Raw genomic sequence first — 13490 nt, 5'->3', positions numbered from 1 at the left:
ATTCCAGCTTGCAGGACTGGCCTAGGGTAATTTTTAGGGGGGTTTTAATTATATTTTAAATTCGACAAATATTTAAATATTCCTTTTAATTAATTTTAAATTTGTATTGTTTTGTATGTATTTTAAATAGATTGTCAGCCGCCCTGAGTCCTACGGGAGAAGGGCGGGATATAAATCCAAATATAAATAAAATAAAAAATAAATAAGTGAACACCTGTCCAGCCTAGACGAGTTCAAATCACCAGGACCAGATGGATTACATCCCAAGGTTCTCAAGGAACTGGCAGATGTAATCTCAGAACCACTGAACTATATTTTTCAGAGATCCTGGAGCACTGGGGAATTACCAGAGGACTGGAAAAGAGCTGATGTAGTTCCCATCTTCAAAAAAGGGGGGAAAAAGGACCCAAGAAATTACAGACCTATCAGCCTGACCTCAATACCTGGGAAGATTCTGGAAAAGATAATCAAACAATGAATCAGTGAACACCTACAGGCAAACAAAGTCATTACTAAAAATCAACACGGGTTTGTCAAAAACAGATCATGCCAGACAAATCTTATTGCATTCTTTGACCAAGTGACAAAATTAGTGGACCAGAGGAATGCTGTGGATATAATTTACTTGGACTTCAGTAAGGCATTTGACAAAGTAGACCACAACTTACTACTTGAGAAGACAGAAAAATGCGGGTTAGACAGCATCACCACCAGATGGATTCGTAGCTGGCTGACCGGCCGTACTCAGCGTGTGGTCCTCAATGGAACCGCATCTACATGGAGGGAAGTGTGTAGTGGGGTGCCCCAGGGCTCTATTCTGGGCTCAGTGCTCTTCAACATCTTCATCAACGATCTGGACGAGGGGATAGATGGGGAACTCATCAAATTTGCAGACGATACCAAGCTGGCAGGAATAGCCAACACTCCAGAAGACAGGCTTAGGATACAGGAGGATCTGGACAGACTTGAACACTGGTCGCTATCTAACAAAATGAAATTCAATGGTGAAAAAAGTAAGATTCTACATTTAGGCAAGAAAAACCAAATGTACAGGTATAGTATAGGGGGTACCTTGCTCAATAGTAGTAACTGTGAGAGGGATCTCGGAGTCCTAGTGGCCAATCATTTAAATATGAGCCAGCAGTGTGCTGCAGCTGCCAAAAAAGCCAACACAGTGCTAGGCTGCATTAACAGAGGGATAGAATCAAGATCACGTGAAGTATTAATACCACTTTACAATGCCACACTTGGAATACTGCATCCAGTTTTGGTCACCACGATGTAAAAAAGATGTTGAGACTCTAGAAAGAGTACAGAGAAGAGCAACAAAGATGATTAGGGGACTGGAGGCTAAAACATATCATGAACGGTTGCTGGAATTGGATACGTCTAGTTTAACAAAGAGAAGGACGAGGGGGACATGATAGCAGTGTTCCAATATCTCAGGGGCTGCCACAAAGAAGAGGGAGTCAAGCTATTTTCCAAAGCGCCTGAAGGCAGGACAAGGAGCAACAGGTGGAAGCTAACGAAAGAGAGAAGCAACCTAGAACTAACGAGAAACTTCCTGACAGTTAGAACAATTAACCAGTGGAACAACCTGCCTCCAGAAGCGGTGAATGCACCAACAGTGGAAGTTTTTAAGAAGAAACTGGACAGCCATTTGTCCAAAATGGTATAGGGTTTCCTGCCTGAGCAGGGGATTGGACTAGATGACCTCCCTTCCAACTTTATTATTATTATTATTATTATTATTATTATTATTATTATTATTATTATTATTATTATTATTATTATTATTATTATTATTATTATTATTATTATTATTATTATTATTACTTTGTATGTTTAAGTTTCTGTATGTTGTAATTTCTGATCTGACTCCTGCCTGCCATCCTCCACCCCACCTACCTCTGTACATTTTCCCAGTACATTTTCTACATTTTTTAGATAAAGGGGATAATTTTGCATGGACAAGCACTGATTCCTGTGAGTTCAACTCTGAAGCTTGAAGGAGTACCCAGGAAGAGTTTTAACAATTCAGTGCTAGGTGAATTAGATCCAGATACCTCTAACATTTGTTAGACATTCCTAGTGAATGTTGCCTAAGTTTCTTCCTTTTATAAAAAGTCATTTGCTAGATACTAGAACTATATCCCTTTTTATTAACTCTCATAAATTTCCTCATATGTATCTTATGTATTGCCATCAAAACCCCAAATATTTGGCAGTTTGGTATGGACAAGGAATTCTGCATTATTTTCTTTCTTTGCTTAGATAATAATATCTACAGAATCAAACTTTTAAAGATGAAGTTGGAAACTGCTTTGAGATATTGTTTTTTATTCACAATAGCTCTTGAACCCAGAGGTTTAGAAAATTGCAAAATGCAGGTACTTTTAAGGTCACTATCCTTCTCTCCCCACCCACAAAAGCTTTTTTACTGAGAAAATATTATATATATAGATACTGAAATGTGTATACATCTATTAGCCTTTGACAAGAAAAAGATATTGTCCTGCAAGTTCTAGAAAACTCTTGGATATTTAGCATATCTGCACTAATGCAACATCTAAACATTAGAATATCTCCTGTCCAGAGATCCCTTTTAATAACACTCAAATATTTTGCTTTGTTTACTCTATGATACTGTTGCACATTAATGGACATCTCTGAAAAATTTAACATAACTTAACGGTAATATTGTGCCCTTTTTTGGTAATTTACATTCCCTTCTCAATAATTATATTAAACACCTTACTAATAAGTATATGAGGAACAGCTGAGACATAAATGTCCTTCACTATCATTCAACATGTATGTAGTCAGAATTCAAAACAACTGACTCTACCTTTTAAGCATAGTTGAGAAATTCAAAGCTGCTGTTTTGGTTCAGTTATTATGTCTCATTGTATAAAGTGCTGTCAAACTTAGACCATTTGGTGATAATTATTAATTTCATCCTTCCAATTGCAGGAGAGCTAAATAGAACTGTCAACATTTCAGCTGGTATTTATAACTTTGAGCATCCACCTTTAATAATAATAGACAATATTGCTAATTTACATATTGTTAGAAGTTTCTAAAACCCCAACCCCCACCGCGGCCCACTACCGGGCCTTTAGCTGTTCGGAACCAAGCTGCGGAAGTGATGGGCAAGCGCATGTGCATCCCCACTTGTGTGAGCAGGGGGCAAGTGCATGTGCAGTCAATTCATTTGCACGAGTGGCAGGCAGGCATGCCTGATGCTCGCACAAATGGGGCTGCACATGTGCACACATGCCCACTGCTTGCACAGACCCATCTCCTCCCCCCGCCAGTCTGCAAAGCCAGAAAGATTGGGGAATTCTGTTCTAAAAAACTAAGAGAACAAAAGAAAGCATTATTTTGAGATGTGTTGGCGCAATGGTTAGAATAAAGTATTGCAGTCTGACTTTTCCCACTGCTAGGAGTTAGGTCTTGACTGGCTCACGGTTGACTCAGCCTTCCATCCTTCCAAGATCAGTAAAATGATAACCCAGATTGTTGGGGGCAATATGCTGACTCTGTAAACTGCTTAGAGAGGGCTGTAAAGCACCTGAAGTGGTATATAAGTGCTATTGCTGTTATTTTCTTCCTTTGTCAATTCTACCTTTGAAATGATGAGTAGTTTCTTCTCCCATGATACTGTCTTACCTAACCTCTGATTCTGAACTGTAGTCCATACCACTGATCTTGATACTTGGATTTTTTTTTTTCAAATAAAGAAAAATACATTTCTACATGAAAATATCAAAGTTTAAGGCAGATTTCTGTTTAGAAATCAGAGTCTATATTTGAGTTTTCATTTAAAATTCTAGCAAATGTTCATGACTCTGAGAAAGTTTCTTTGATCCTTTACTCACAACAGTGCAGGCATTATTTATCATAATTAATATGAAAATTAAATGTTTCCCACACATTGTGAAATAGCTTCAGGAATATTGTAAAATATAGCAGTCTGCAAAGGCTTTTTCCTTTGTTCTGCTGTGTGCTATAACAACAGTTGCTCTGTTATTTTTTGTGCATAATCTAAAAGATATATTTCAACCACCCCACCAGATTATTTACCAAGATTCAAACCCACTGGCTTTCTCTGAGTACAGGAGCTTCCATTAAATCTGGGCAATGACTTAGAATGAAACTGCAATCTTATATCCAGTGGATTGACAGAAAATTGAAACAAAAATTCTAAGTAAGCATCAACAGCTATATGATTACATTGTGAATGGTTCTTTCAAATATTTAATTTCTGAGCCTATGATTATTTACAGCATTTCATTATATAAATGTCAAATTCAATCAATTATTCATGTTCACTGCAAATACAAACATCAATTGAGTGTTTATAAATTACAAAGAACTTGATTAACTTCTTACATATCTACAAAGCACAATGGGTGACTTTGGAATATGCACTCAGGATTGTTGCAAGATTAACATGGCGAAGGCTGAGATGTAAATATATTAGATAAATAAATAACAATAACAACAACAACAACAACAATAATGTTGGAAGGGACTTTGGAGGTCATCTAGTCCAACCCCCTGCTCAGGCAGGAAACCCTATACCGTTTCAGACAAATGGATGTCCAGTCTCTTCTTAAAAACTTCCAGTGTTGGAGCATTCACCGCTTCTGGAGGCAGGTTGTTCCACTGATTAATTGTTCTAACTGTTAGGAAATTTCTCCTTAGTTCTAGGTTGCTTCTTTCCTTGATTAGTTTCCATCCGTTGCTTCTTGTCCTGCCTTCCGGCGCTTTGGAGAATAACTTGACTCCCTCTTCTTTGTGGCAGCCCCTGAGATATTGGAACACTGCTATCATGTCACCCCTCGTCCTTCTCTTCGTTAAACTAGACATACCCAATTCCAGCAACTGTTCCTTATATGTTTTAGCCTCCAGTCCCCTAATCATCTTTGTTGCTCTTCTCTGTACTCTTTCTAGAGTCTCAACATCTTTTTTATATCATGGTGACCAAAACTGGATGCAGTATTCCAAGTGTGGCCTTACCAAGGCATTGTAAAGTGGTATTTACACTTCATGTGATCTTGATTCTATCCCTCTGTTAATGCAGCCTAGCACTCTGTTGGCTTTTTTGGCAGCTGCAGCACACTGCTGGCTCATATTTAAGTGATTTTCCAGTAGGACTCCAAGATCCCTCTCACAGTTACTATTATTGAGCAAGGTACCCCCTATACTATACCTGTACATTTGGTTTTTATTGCCTAAATGTAGAACCTTACTCTTTTCACCATTGAATTTCATTTTGTTAGATAGCGCCCAGTATTCAAGTGTGGCAAGATCCTTTTGTATTTTAAGCCTGTCTTCCTGCCAGCTTGGTGTCATCTGCAAATTTGATGAGTTCCCCATCTATCCCCTCGTCCAAATCGTTGACGAGGATGTTGAAGAGCACTGGGCCCAGAACAGAGCCCTGGGGCACCCCACTACACACTTCCCTCCATGTAGATGCGATTCCATTGAGGACCACACACTGAGTACGGCCGGTCAGCCAGTTACGGATCCATCTGAATAGAGCATAAGTTCATATAATCACTGCCTTTCTTACTGTCTCATTTATTAATTTTTAATCACAAGTATTGTAGTTTAGAAGGAATTTCAATCTTGGAAATAAGAAGGAATATCCCAACCATGAGAACAATTAGGCAGTGTAACAACCAGTCATCTGGAATCATGACTGCTCTGTCACTGTAGATTTTCAGCCAAAGGTTTGTCTGGAATACAATGACGATTCCTGCCCTTGGCAAGAAATCAGCCAGAGACTAGTAGCACATTTTTCAACTAACTAATTTTATTAAAAGGCATAGGTTTTCATGGGGTGAAGCACACTTCATTAGATGCATAGAATATCTTCAAGGTTCCCACAAATTCTGTGATTCTGTAACTTTTACCTAAATTATTACAAATGGAAGCTCCATAACTGGACTATGTAGAAACCTGACTTAGGGCAATTGCATACTGAATGGAAATGTGATTCATTTCACAAACGTGAAATATGTCCAAAATACTAAGTGATGTAACTTAGTGTAGTTAGTCATAACTACATATTAGTATATAAGTTAAGCTATTGTAATTAGGTACATTTTCTATTTGAAAGTGTAATTTGCTAAAAATCTTCTCATGTACTCCTATTACCCATATAAGTTGGGTATACAGACACAGAGAATAATAATATATGATCTGCCACAGACTAAGGTAAAGCAGCGTCTATTCAAATGCATTCTTTTTATACCGCTTATGGACTTTTTGCATAAAACAAAAAAAATGTATGATTTATGGTTTCTGTGATTATATTGGATAATTATATAAAGAATAGGCTCAGGATGTAACTTTAGAGAAAGAGGTAAACTCATAAATTATAGTTATAACTGCTGTAAAGGAGATTGAAAGCCATTTCTTTATCTTTTTCCTTTCTTTTCTATTTTTCCTTTACATTTTCTTTTTTTCTTGCATTTTCCTTCTCTTATTGATTCCTTTTCCTTTTTTCTTCCTTGGTATCTGTTTTTAATGTTTGTTTTTAAAACTTTTAATAACATTATATATAACAATGTATTCCTATTATTCTGATTGTTGAAAATTAAGTTGCCAGAGTCATGACATTTTATACAAAAGCTGCAGGTTTATCTGTGCATTAAGAAAAACAAGATTGATGATGTTACCTAGTTTTATAATGAAACATCTCCCAGGAAACCACAAGGTTTAGAGAGCACCAGGACCCCACAAAAACAAGATTGCACTCATATATATAATTATATATAATTTGGTTCACTTTCAATCTCACTTACAGAACTGTAGCAGGGTATGAAATGTAATGAAATGTGTTCCTTTTCTTTTTCTAAGCAATAAAACTTGGATACTCTCCATGATCAAAAAGGCTTGGGCAGCGGTTTCCCACTGCAACTTCTCAGCATAGCAACAAACTACGTTCATTGTTTTAAGTGCTCTTTATATTTACAAATAGTGGTATGCAAAGCATTTCAAATTTGAGTAATTACAGGTTTAAAATTATTTTGATAATGTTGGGACAGTAAGGCTGGAAAATTCCATTTAAACTTGAAAAATATCCAATTTGAAAGACTGTTTGAAATTGTTTAACAAATTTCTTTTGTTTTATTTAACACACTCCTACCTAAGTTAGTTCCATGTGTTCCCAGACAATATGTTTTAAACCTTTGTTTGTTTTGGGCGGGAAGGTTGTACTTTCAGACTTGCAAGATTTTGCTAATGTTAACTTACAATAAAGCAGAATTAGTTCACCTAGTCCTATTTCCTTGCCTGGTTTAACTTGGGAGGGTTGATACCCAGAGACACTTTTAGATACCTGCAGATACTTTCAGATGCCTGCAGTGGGAAGGGGAGTAAGTCAAATTAATTGGTAGATTTCCAATAGGATAGAAGACAGAAAGACTCACACTTTAAAATGAATATAAAGGTAATGGATATTGTTATTTTTTTAAAAAAAAATCTCATCTCTTCTATAAATCAGAGTCAGGCTTCTTCCCCACAACATAAAATAATAACAATTGTACCATACTTAGAAAGAAATTACTTTAATTTAACTACTGTATAAAGAAGTCAAGTATGAGAGATGACATCTCTATACAGTAGTAACTATGTATTCCAATACTCAACAGAGTACCAGGAAACATATGAAAAAACATTCAAATATTTTGGCAGTTATGAAATATTCTATAAATATTACTAAGATAACATGAATAATCATATATTTATAATTGAACCCTACTAAAATCAGTTTTGTTTATTAAACAGTTTTTCCCAACTTCAAAACAAAAATTCATTTGCAATCTGTAAATGTTATAAACCAAATTAAAACAGCTATGTAACTGATGGTAGTATGATAAAGTACTAATAGCGAAGGCTTTTTTTTATTTTCTTGATTTCTTTTGAAAGGCAAATTGATCGGTAACAAATCCACCTTGGAATTACTATATTCATACCATGAAATATTATGGAGAAGAATCTATCAGTTCATTCTAAATGGAGAGATTCTTGCAAAATAAAGTTGTTCAGAAAACAACTGTTTTGATGGAATTAAGTGACCTACTTGTTTCTTTTGATTTGTAATGCATATTTTCCAAGATAAATGGAAACCTTGTTTAAATCGTTGCAGACTCTAAAATTGTACAAGAACAGAAGTTACACAAATTACCATTTTAATCACTTTCATAGTATATTCATGTTGATTACCTGGTAAGTACACTATTATACTATTAATCCTGTCATGAATTCATTACTTTATATGTAGGAGTAACAGACTAGGCAAATACAATGCAACCAACTTTTTTTTTTAAATGACAATTCTAAATCAAAAACTGTACTGTTGGTAAATCTAGCATTGCCACATGATTGCAGCAATGTGCTTTTCCAAAACTGCAAAACTTCTGTTTCTTCCTCCTCCCGGAAAAGGAGATAAACTGCAACACACAGCAAAGTAGACTATAAGCCAACTATACATCATTATATTTATGAATAAAAAGCATAGACTGATATACACATTTTTTTTAAATGTGTTATGCATATTTTAAAAAATGTGTTATGCTTATGAATAAACAGAACAGAAACTGTTGATTGCAAAGATGGTCCTTCCTATACACCTGTAAGTTTATGGCTGCTCATATTGTCAATTTCTTTAGCTTAAGCATAGCACAATAAATTCAGACAAGCCTATGTGTGGCTCCCTTGTCCATTGTTCCTGTAGGAATTTGTGGGCATTTTAAATCTATTCGAATACATACAAGACAAAACATGAGCTCAGAGAATATGCAGGCACAAAGAATATTATGAATAACTGTATGTTCTAGCTTCAAATACTGATGTACGGCTCCCAATTTTTATAAAATGCAGTTGCAGGCACATGGCTGCAGAATAAATTAACAGGATAGTTCTTTCATTCTCTAACAATGCTATGAACACCTGAAAAAATAAACTAGCTTTACTTTCTATTGAAAAAATTAAGCAAATATTAAAAAAATGTTAAAAGGCTGACTTGTATTCAGTTTTATTTTTAACTTCAACCTTTATCTGTGTATAAGCAAGCCCATTTTCAGAGTGTTTTAAAATGATATCTCCTTATAATACTGTATATAGACAGAGCCCTGAAGCAAACACACAGGCACACAAGTGTACGGTTGTAAATCGTCTGCAGTGTGAGTTTTAAGCACTAGAGTGATTTAATAAAAGTCTTGCACAATAGAAATCAATTAACTGCACTTGAAATATTAATCCTTTCTTCAGAGCTTTCCTTTCATTCATACAATATAGCAGCCTTACACAGAAAACCCCACCACCTTCAATACATCTAAAAAGAAAAACAGGCTGCAATGCCTTTTTTAAAGCTGAAAACAATAGTAACCCCCTTTGTCATAGTAACAGAAGTAAAACATTTGTACAGTCCTTACTTGGAAAGTGCTCTGAGGCATAATAATATACATCCTCATAGCCCTCATGATAATCCTCCTCCGGACGGTACTTTTTGCCTTTTCTTCTCCTCGATCTCCTTATCTGCTTGACCAACCCCAAGAAACGCTCCATCTCTCATTCACCAGCCCACAGGCTCCGGTCCGTGTATCTTTTGTTGCTATTGCCCAGAGCTACACTTCACAAACAGCTGGTGGCAAAAGAATTGGACCAGCCAGCTTGATACCATTCAAATCCAGCTTCAGCTCTAGCAATAAAAGGACACTGCTTTACCTTCATCTGACTCTGCATTAAAATAATCAAAGGTATTATCTCTACACCTTAAAACAAATTCTTAAAAAGAAGAAACATAAGCTGAAAAGATAGGATCTTCATGGCAAGAACACTTTAATAAATGAAATAAAGTGGATCTGACAGCAAGAGGAATCCTAGCACTAGAATTTCACTATTCTCTGTCTCCATCATTTGAAGTGGGGCCAGAGGGGAGGAGATAAACGCTACTCAATGGACTGAACCACATCTGAAAACACAAGAGGTTTTCTCCAACATAATAATTACTCCTTGTTATTTATAATCATACAACCTCTAATCACTTAAAATTCCATTTATTTTTATTCGCTTTCTTCTTTTCCTTACTTGATTTACGGAATAAACAATGCACAGCTCATTCCTGCTACAAAACAATGCAATCTGAACAAATAACAAAGTGGTTTAACCCATATACACAGACCACTCAATGGCAAGCATGCACTGAATGTGTTAATTGGAGCAGCAAGAAGAAAGCTAGGCAGACGCTTTTTAAATAAAAAAAAATACACACTTGGCACTGATACACCCCAATCATTATGTGAACAAATATTACAATATATAGATCTCTATTCTTATGAATTCAAGGAGGCTTAAAGAAATTATCAAAGGAAACTAGAACTAAATATGCCTCAGTTGATTTAAGTTACTTATTTAAAAATCTTTTCCCTAGTTTCAAAACTTAAAAAAAAAGCATGTGCTATGAAGTTATTCGTTGAAACCTCTTTTAAAGCCTGAAAAATTTTCAATGCTTTCTATTTCCATGAATCTTAATTCACAAGCACTCTTGAAGATAAAGATGGAATTTCTAACAAAATCAGACCAACTTTTATTGAAAAAAGCTACCATAAGCCTAACTTTAAAACATAGCTAAATACCATAAATGGTATACATACAGTATAAATGGTATACATACAGTACCATTATTAAATCTTTTGCAATACAACTAATTCAGGGCAAAAAAAGGGAAGCGTTTCACACAATATATATTAAATTATGAAAATTACTAACAAAATAGGTGGTGCTCGTCATCATGGAAAGGCTTAAGACTAATTCATGGAGTATAAGTAGTTAGTAGATGTGACTGGCAAAGACTACTTCCAATTCAGGACTAGAATAGAGATACCAGCACATTGCAAGTGTGGTACAGCATAATGTCAATTACCTTATCAAATTATTTTAGACAATATGAGAAATCAGGTTACCACACTGACTCATGGTAGTTTTTATTTACTATCTTCCTATCCCTTCTCACCATAAAGTCAAAGCATGGCAATGAACACAAATTGTTGTGGAAAATAAATAAGAGAGTGTTATTGTACTCACTCTCTGCTAGGAAGTTTCTTATAGTTATCCAGCTGGCCATGTATAGTGAGAACTCTGGACAGATTGCAAGGTTCTTCAGGCACTTTGAGACTCCTAACCTTCCTCCTATGGCAAAGGATACCCAAACCTTGTTTCAGGAAATCTTTTTACTTTCCCCTCTGGGAGGCTCCAACCATTGCTGCAGAGATTAAAAAGGCCATTCTAAAATCTGTTCCATTTTATAAGAGTAACCACAGCCATCGGACACCACGGCTTGAATCTACTAGGGGCAACCAGAGAAGCCAGAATGCCTCAGAGGAAAGCAAATGACACCTTCCCAGCTTCTACAGATGCCCTGTCTCCCATAGGCTACTCTTCTCTTCTTATTTCAGCAATTTTCCTCCATTACGCTTTTCCCCAACCTTACTTCTTCCCCTTTCTTAATAATAATAATAATAATAATAATAATAATAATAATAATAATAATAATAATAATAATAATAATAATAATAATAAAGTTGGAAGGGACCTTGGAGGTCATCCAGTCCAACCCCCTGCTCAGGCAGGAAACCCTATATCATTTCAGACAAATGGCTGTCAAGTCTCTTCTTAAAAACTTCCAGTGTTGGAGCATTCACCGCTTCTGGAGGCAGGTTGTTCCACTGGTTAATTGTTCTAACTGTCAAGAAGTTTCTCCTTAGTTCTAGGTTGCTTCTCTCCTTAATTAGTTTCCATCCATTGCTTCTTGTCCTGCCTTCAGGTGCTTTGGAAAATAGCTTCACTCCCTCTTCTTTGTGGCAGCCCCTGAGATATTGGAACACTGCTATCATGTCACCCCTCGTCCTTCTCTTCATCAAACTAGACATACCCAATTCCAGCAGCCGTTCCTTATATGCTTTAGCCTCCAGTCCCCTAATCATCTTTGTTGCTCTTCTCTGTACTCTTTCTAGAGTCTCAACATCTTTTTTACATCGTGGTGACCAAAACTGGATGCAGTATTCCAAGTGTGGCTTTACCAAGGCATTGTGAAGTGGTATTAACACTTCACGTGATCTTGATTCTATCCCTCTGTTAATGCAGCCCAGCACTCTGTTGGCCTTTTTGGCAGCTGCAGCACACTGCTGGCTCATATTTAGGTGATTGTCCACTAGGACTCCGAGATCCCTCTCACAGTTACTACTATTGAGCAAGGTACCCCCTATACTATACCTGTACATTTGGTTTTTCTTGTCTAAATGTAGAACCTTACTTTTTTCACCATTGAATTTCATTTTGTTAGATAGTGCCCAGTGTTCATTTCTGTCCAGATCCTCCTGTATCTTAAGACTGTCTTCTGGAGTGTTGGCTATTCCTGCCAGCTTGTTTGAAATTGTTCATTCAAATAATTTCTCGTTTGAAATTGTTTATTAAAAGAACCCCAAAGTTGCCAGGAAGGAACTTAGCAGAAGAGAATTGCATCCAACAGAATAATAGACATCATATGCCAAGAATATGAGTTCAGTAAAAGGTTTGTATCCTTATCGAAACCATATACCTTTGATTTGTAACGCTGACTTAAAAGTGGATATATTTTGAAATATTATACTTTAGTCACATAAAAGACATCAAGAATTTTAAGGGAAACGTAAGAGTCAAGTTAAAACACTGAAAAAAGCCCAATAAGAGTTTTGAAAGCAGAAATAGTCTGCAGTCATAAAGCTTCTTCCAGTTATTGCTGCACAGTGATGACAATGATAAACTGTAGGATTTTATTCCTAGTAAGCTCAAGCAACCATGTTTGGCTTAGGGATAAAAATGACAAGCTTATATGCATTCTCTTAGCACAATGTAGATGTCCAGATTTTTCCAATAAAACAAAGCTCTGACATTTATTAATTCACTGGAAGTCCTTTATTAATTGTTTGACTCTCTAGATTTCTCTAATAGTTGCTCAATAGCTTTGTCAGATTTGTCAAATTCACATCCCATTTTCAGCCAGGATATCAAAATAGCTTATATGGAGATCTCCCTTAGCTTTATCCTCAGAACAACAACCCTACAGATTAGTTGGAGTGACTAGCCCCAAATCACCTAATCAAGTTCTAGATCTAAGGGTATACTTGAACCTTCCCCCCCCAATGCAGTCTTTACCAGTACACCACACATTGATTTAAGATTTTTCTTCCTCCTCCCGGAAAAGGAGATAAACTGCAACACACAGCAAAGTGTGTTCCGGTGGCAGGCGACTTCGTCGGTCGCAGCTGTTTGCTGCCTCCCGCCTGTTTCGCGTAAAAGCCGGTTTGACAGCCAGCACCAGCTGTCAAACGGCTTGATACCTTTCCCCTGGGCATAAGGGGATAGGTGAGCTGCCCGGGGTAGGAGTTGAGTTCCCGAGTCGTCCTATATGGACGATGTAGGTGAGAACTCCT

The 13490-nt window shown here is 36.5% G+C and overlaps 1 protein-coding gene across 2 annotated transcripts in view; it reads right to left on the bottom strand.

Moving 5' to 3' along the window:
- Nucleotides 1–9711, bottom strand: part of GRIP1 (glutamate receptor interacting protein 1) — a 370480-nt gene extending 360769 nt beyond the window's left edge. For both annotated transcript variants that reach the window (XM_029283947.1, XM_029283946.1), the window contains exon 1: nt 9453–9711. In XM_029283947.1, the coding sequence (XP_029139780.1) occupies nt 9453–9585 (133 nt within the window). In that variant the 5' untranslated portion in view covers nt 9586–9711. The remainder of the gene's footprint in view (nt 1–9452) is intronic.
- Nucleotides 9712–13490: the final 3779 nt, after the last annotated feature.

Source organism: Protobothrops mucrosquamatus, unplaced genomic scaffold (assembly GCF_001527695.2).
Source record: "Protobothrops mucrosquamatus isolate PMUCROS unplaced genomic scaffold, P.Mucros_1.0 scaffold289, whole genome shotgun sequence".
Taxonomy (NCBI): Eukaryota; Metazoa; Chordata; class Lepidosauria; order Squamata; family Viperidae; genus Protobothrops; species Protobothrops mucrosquamatus.
Note: the sequence above shows the minus strand (reverse complement) of the source record. Positions and strands in the feature narration are given on the sequence as shown.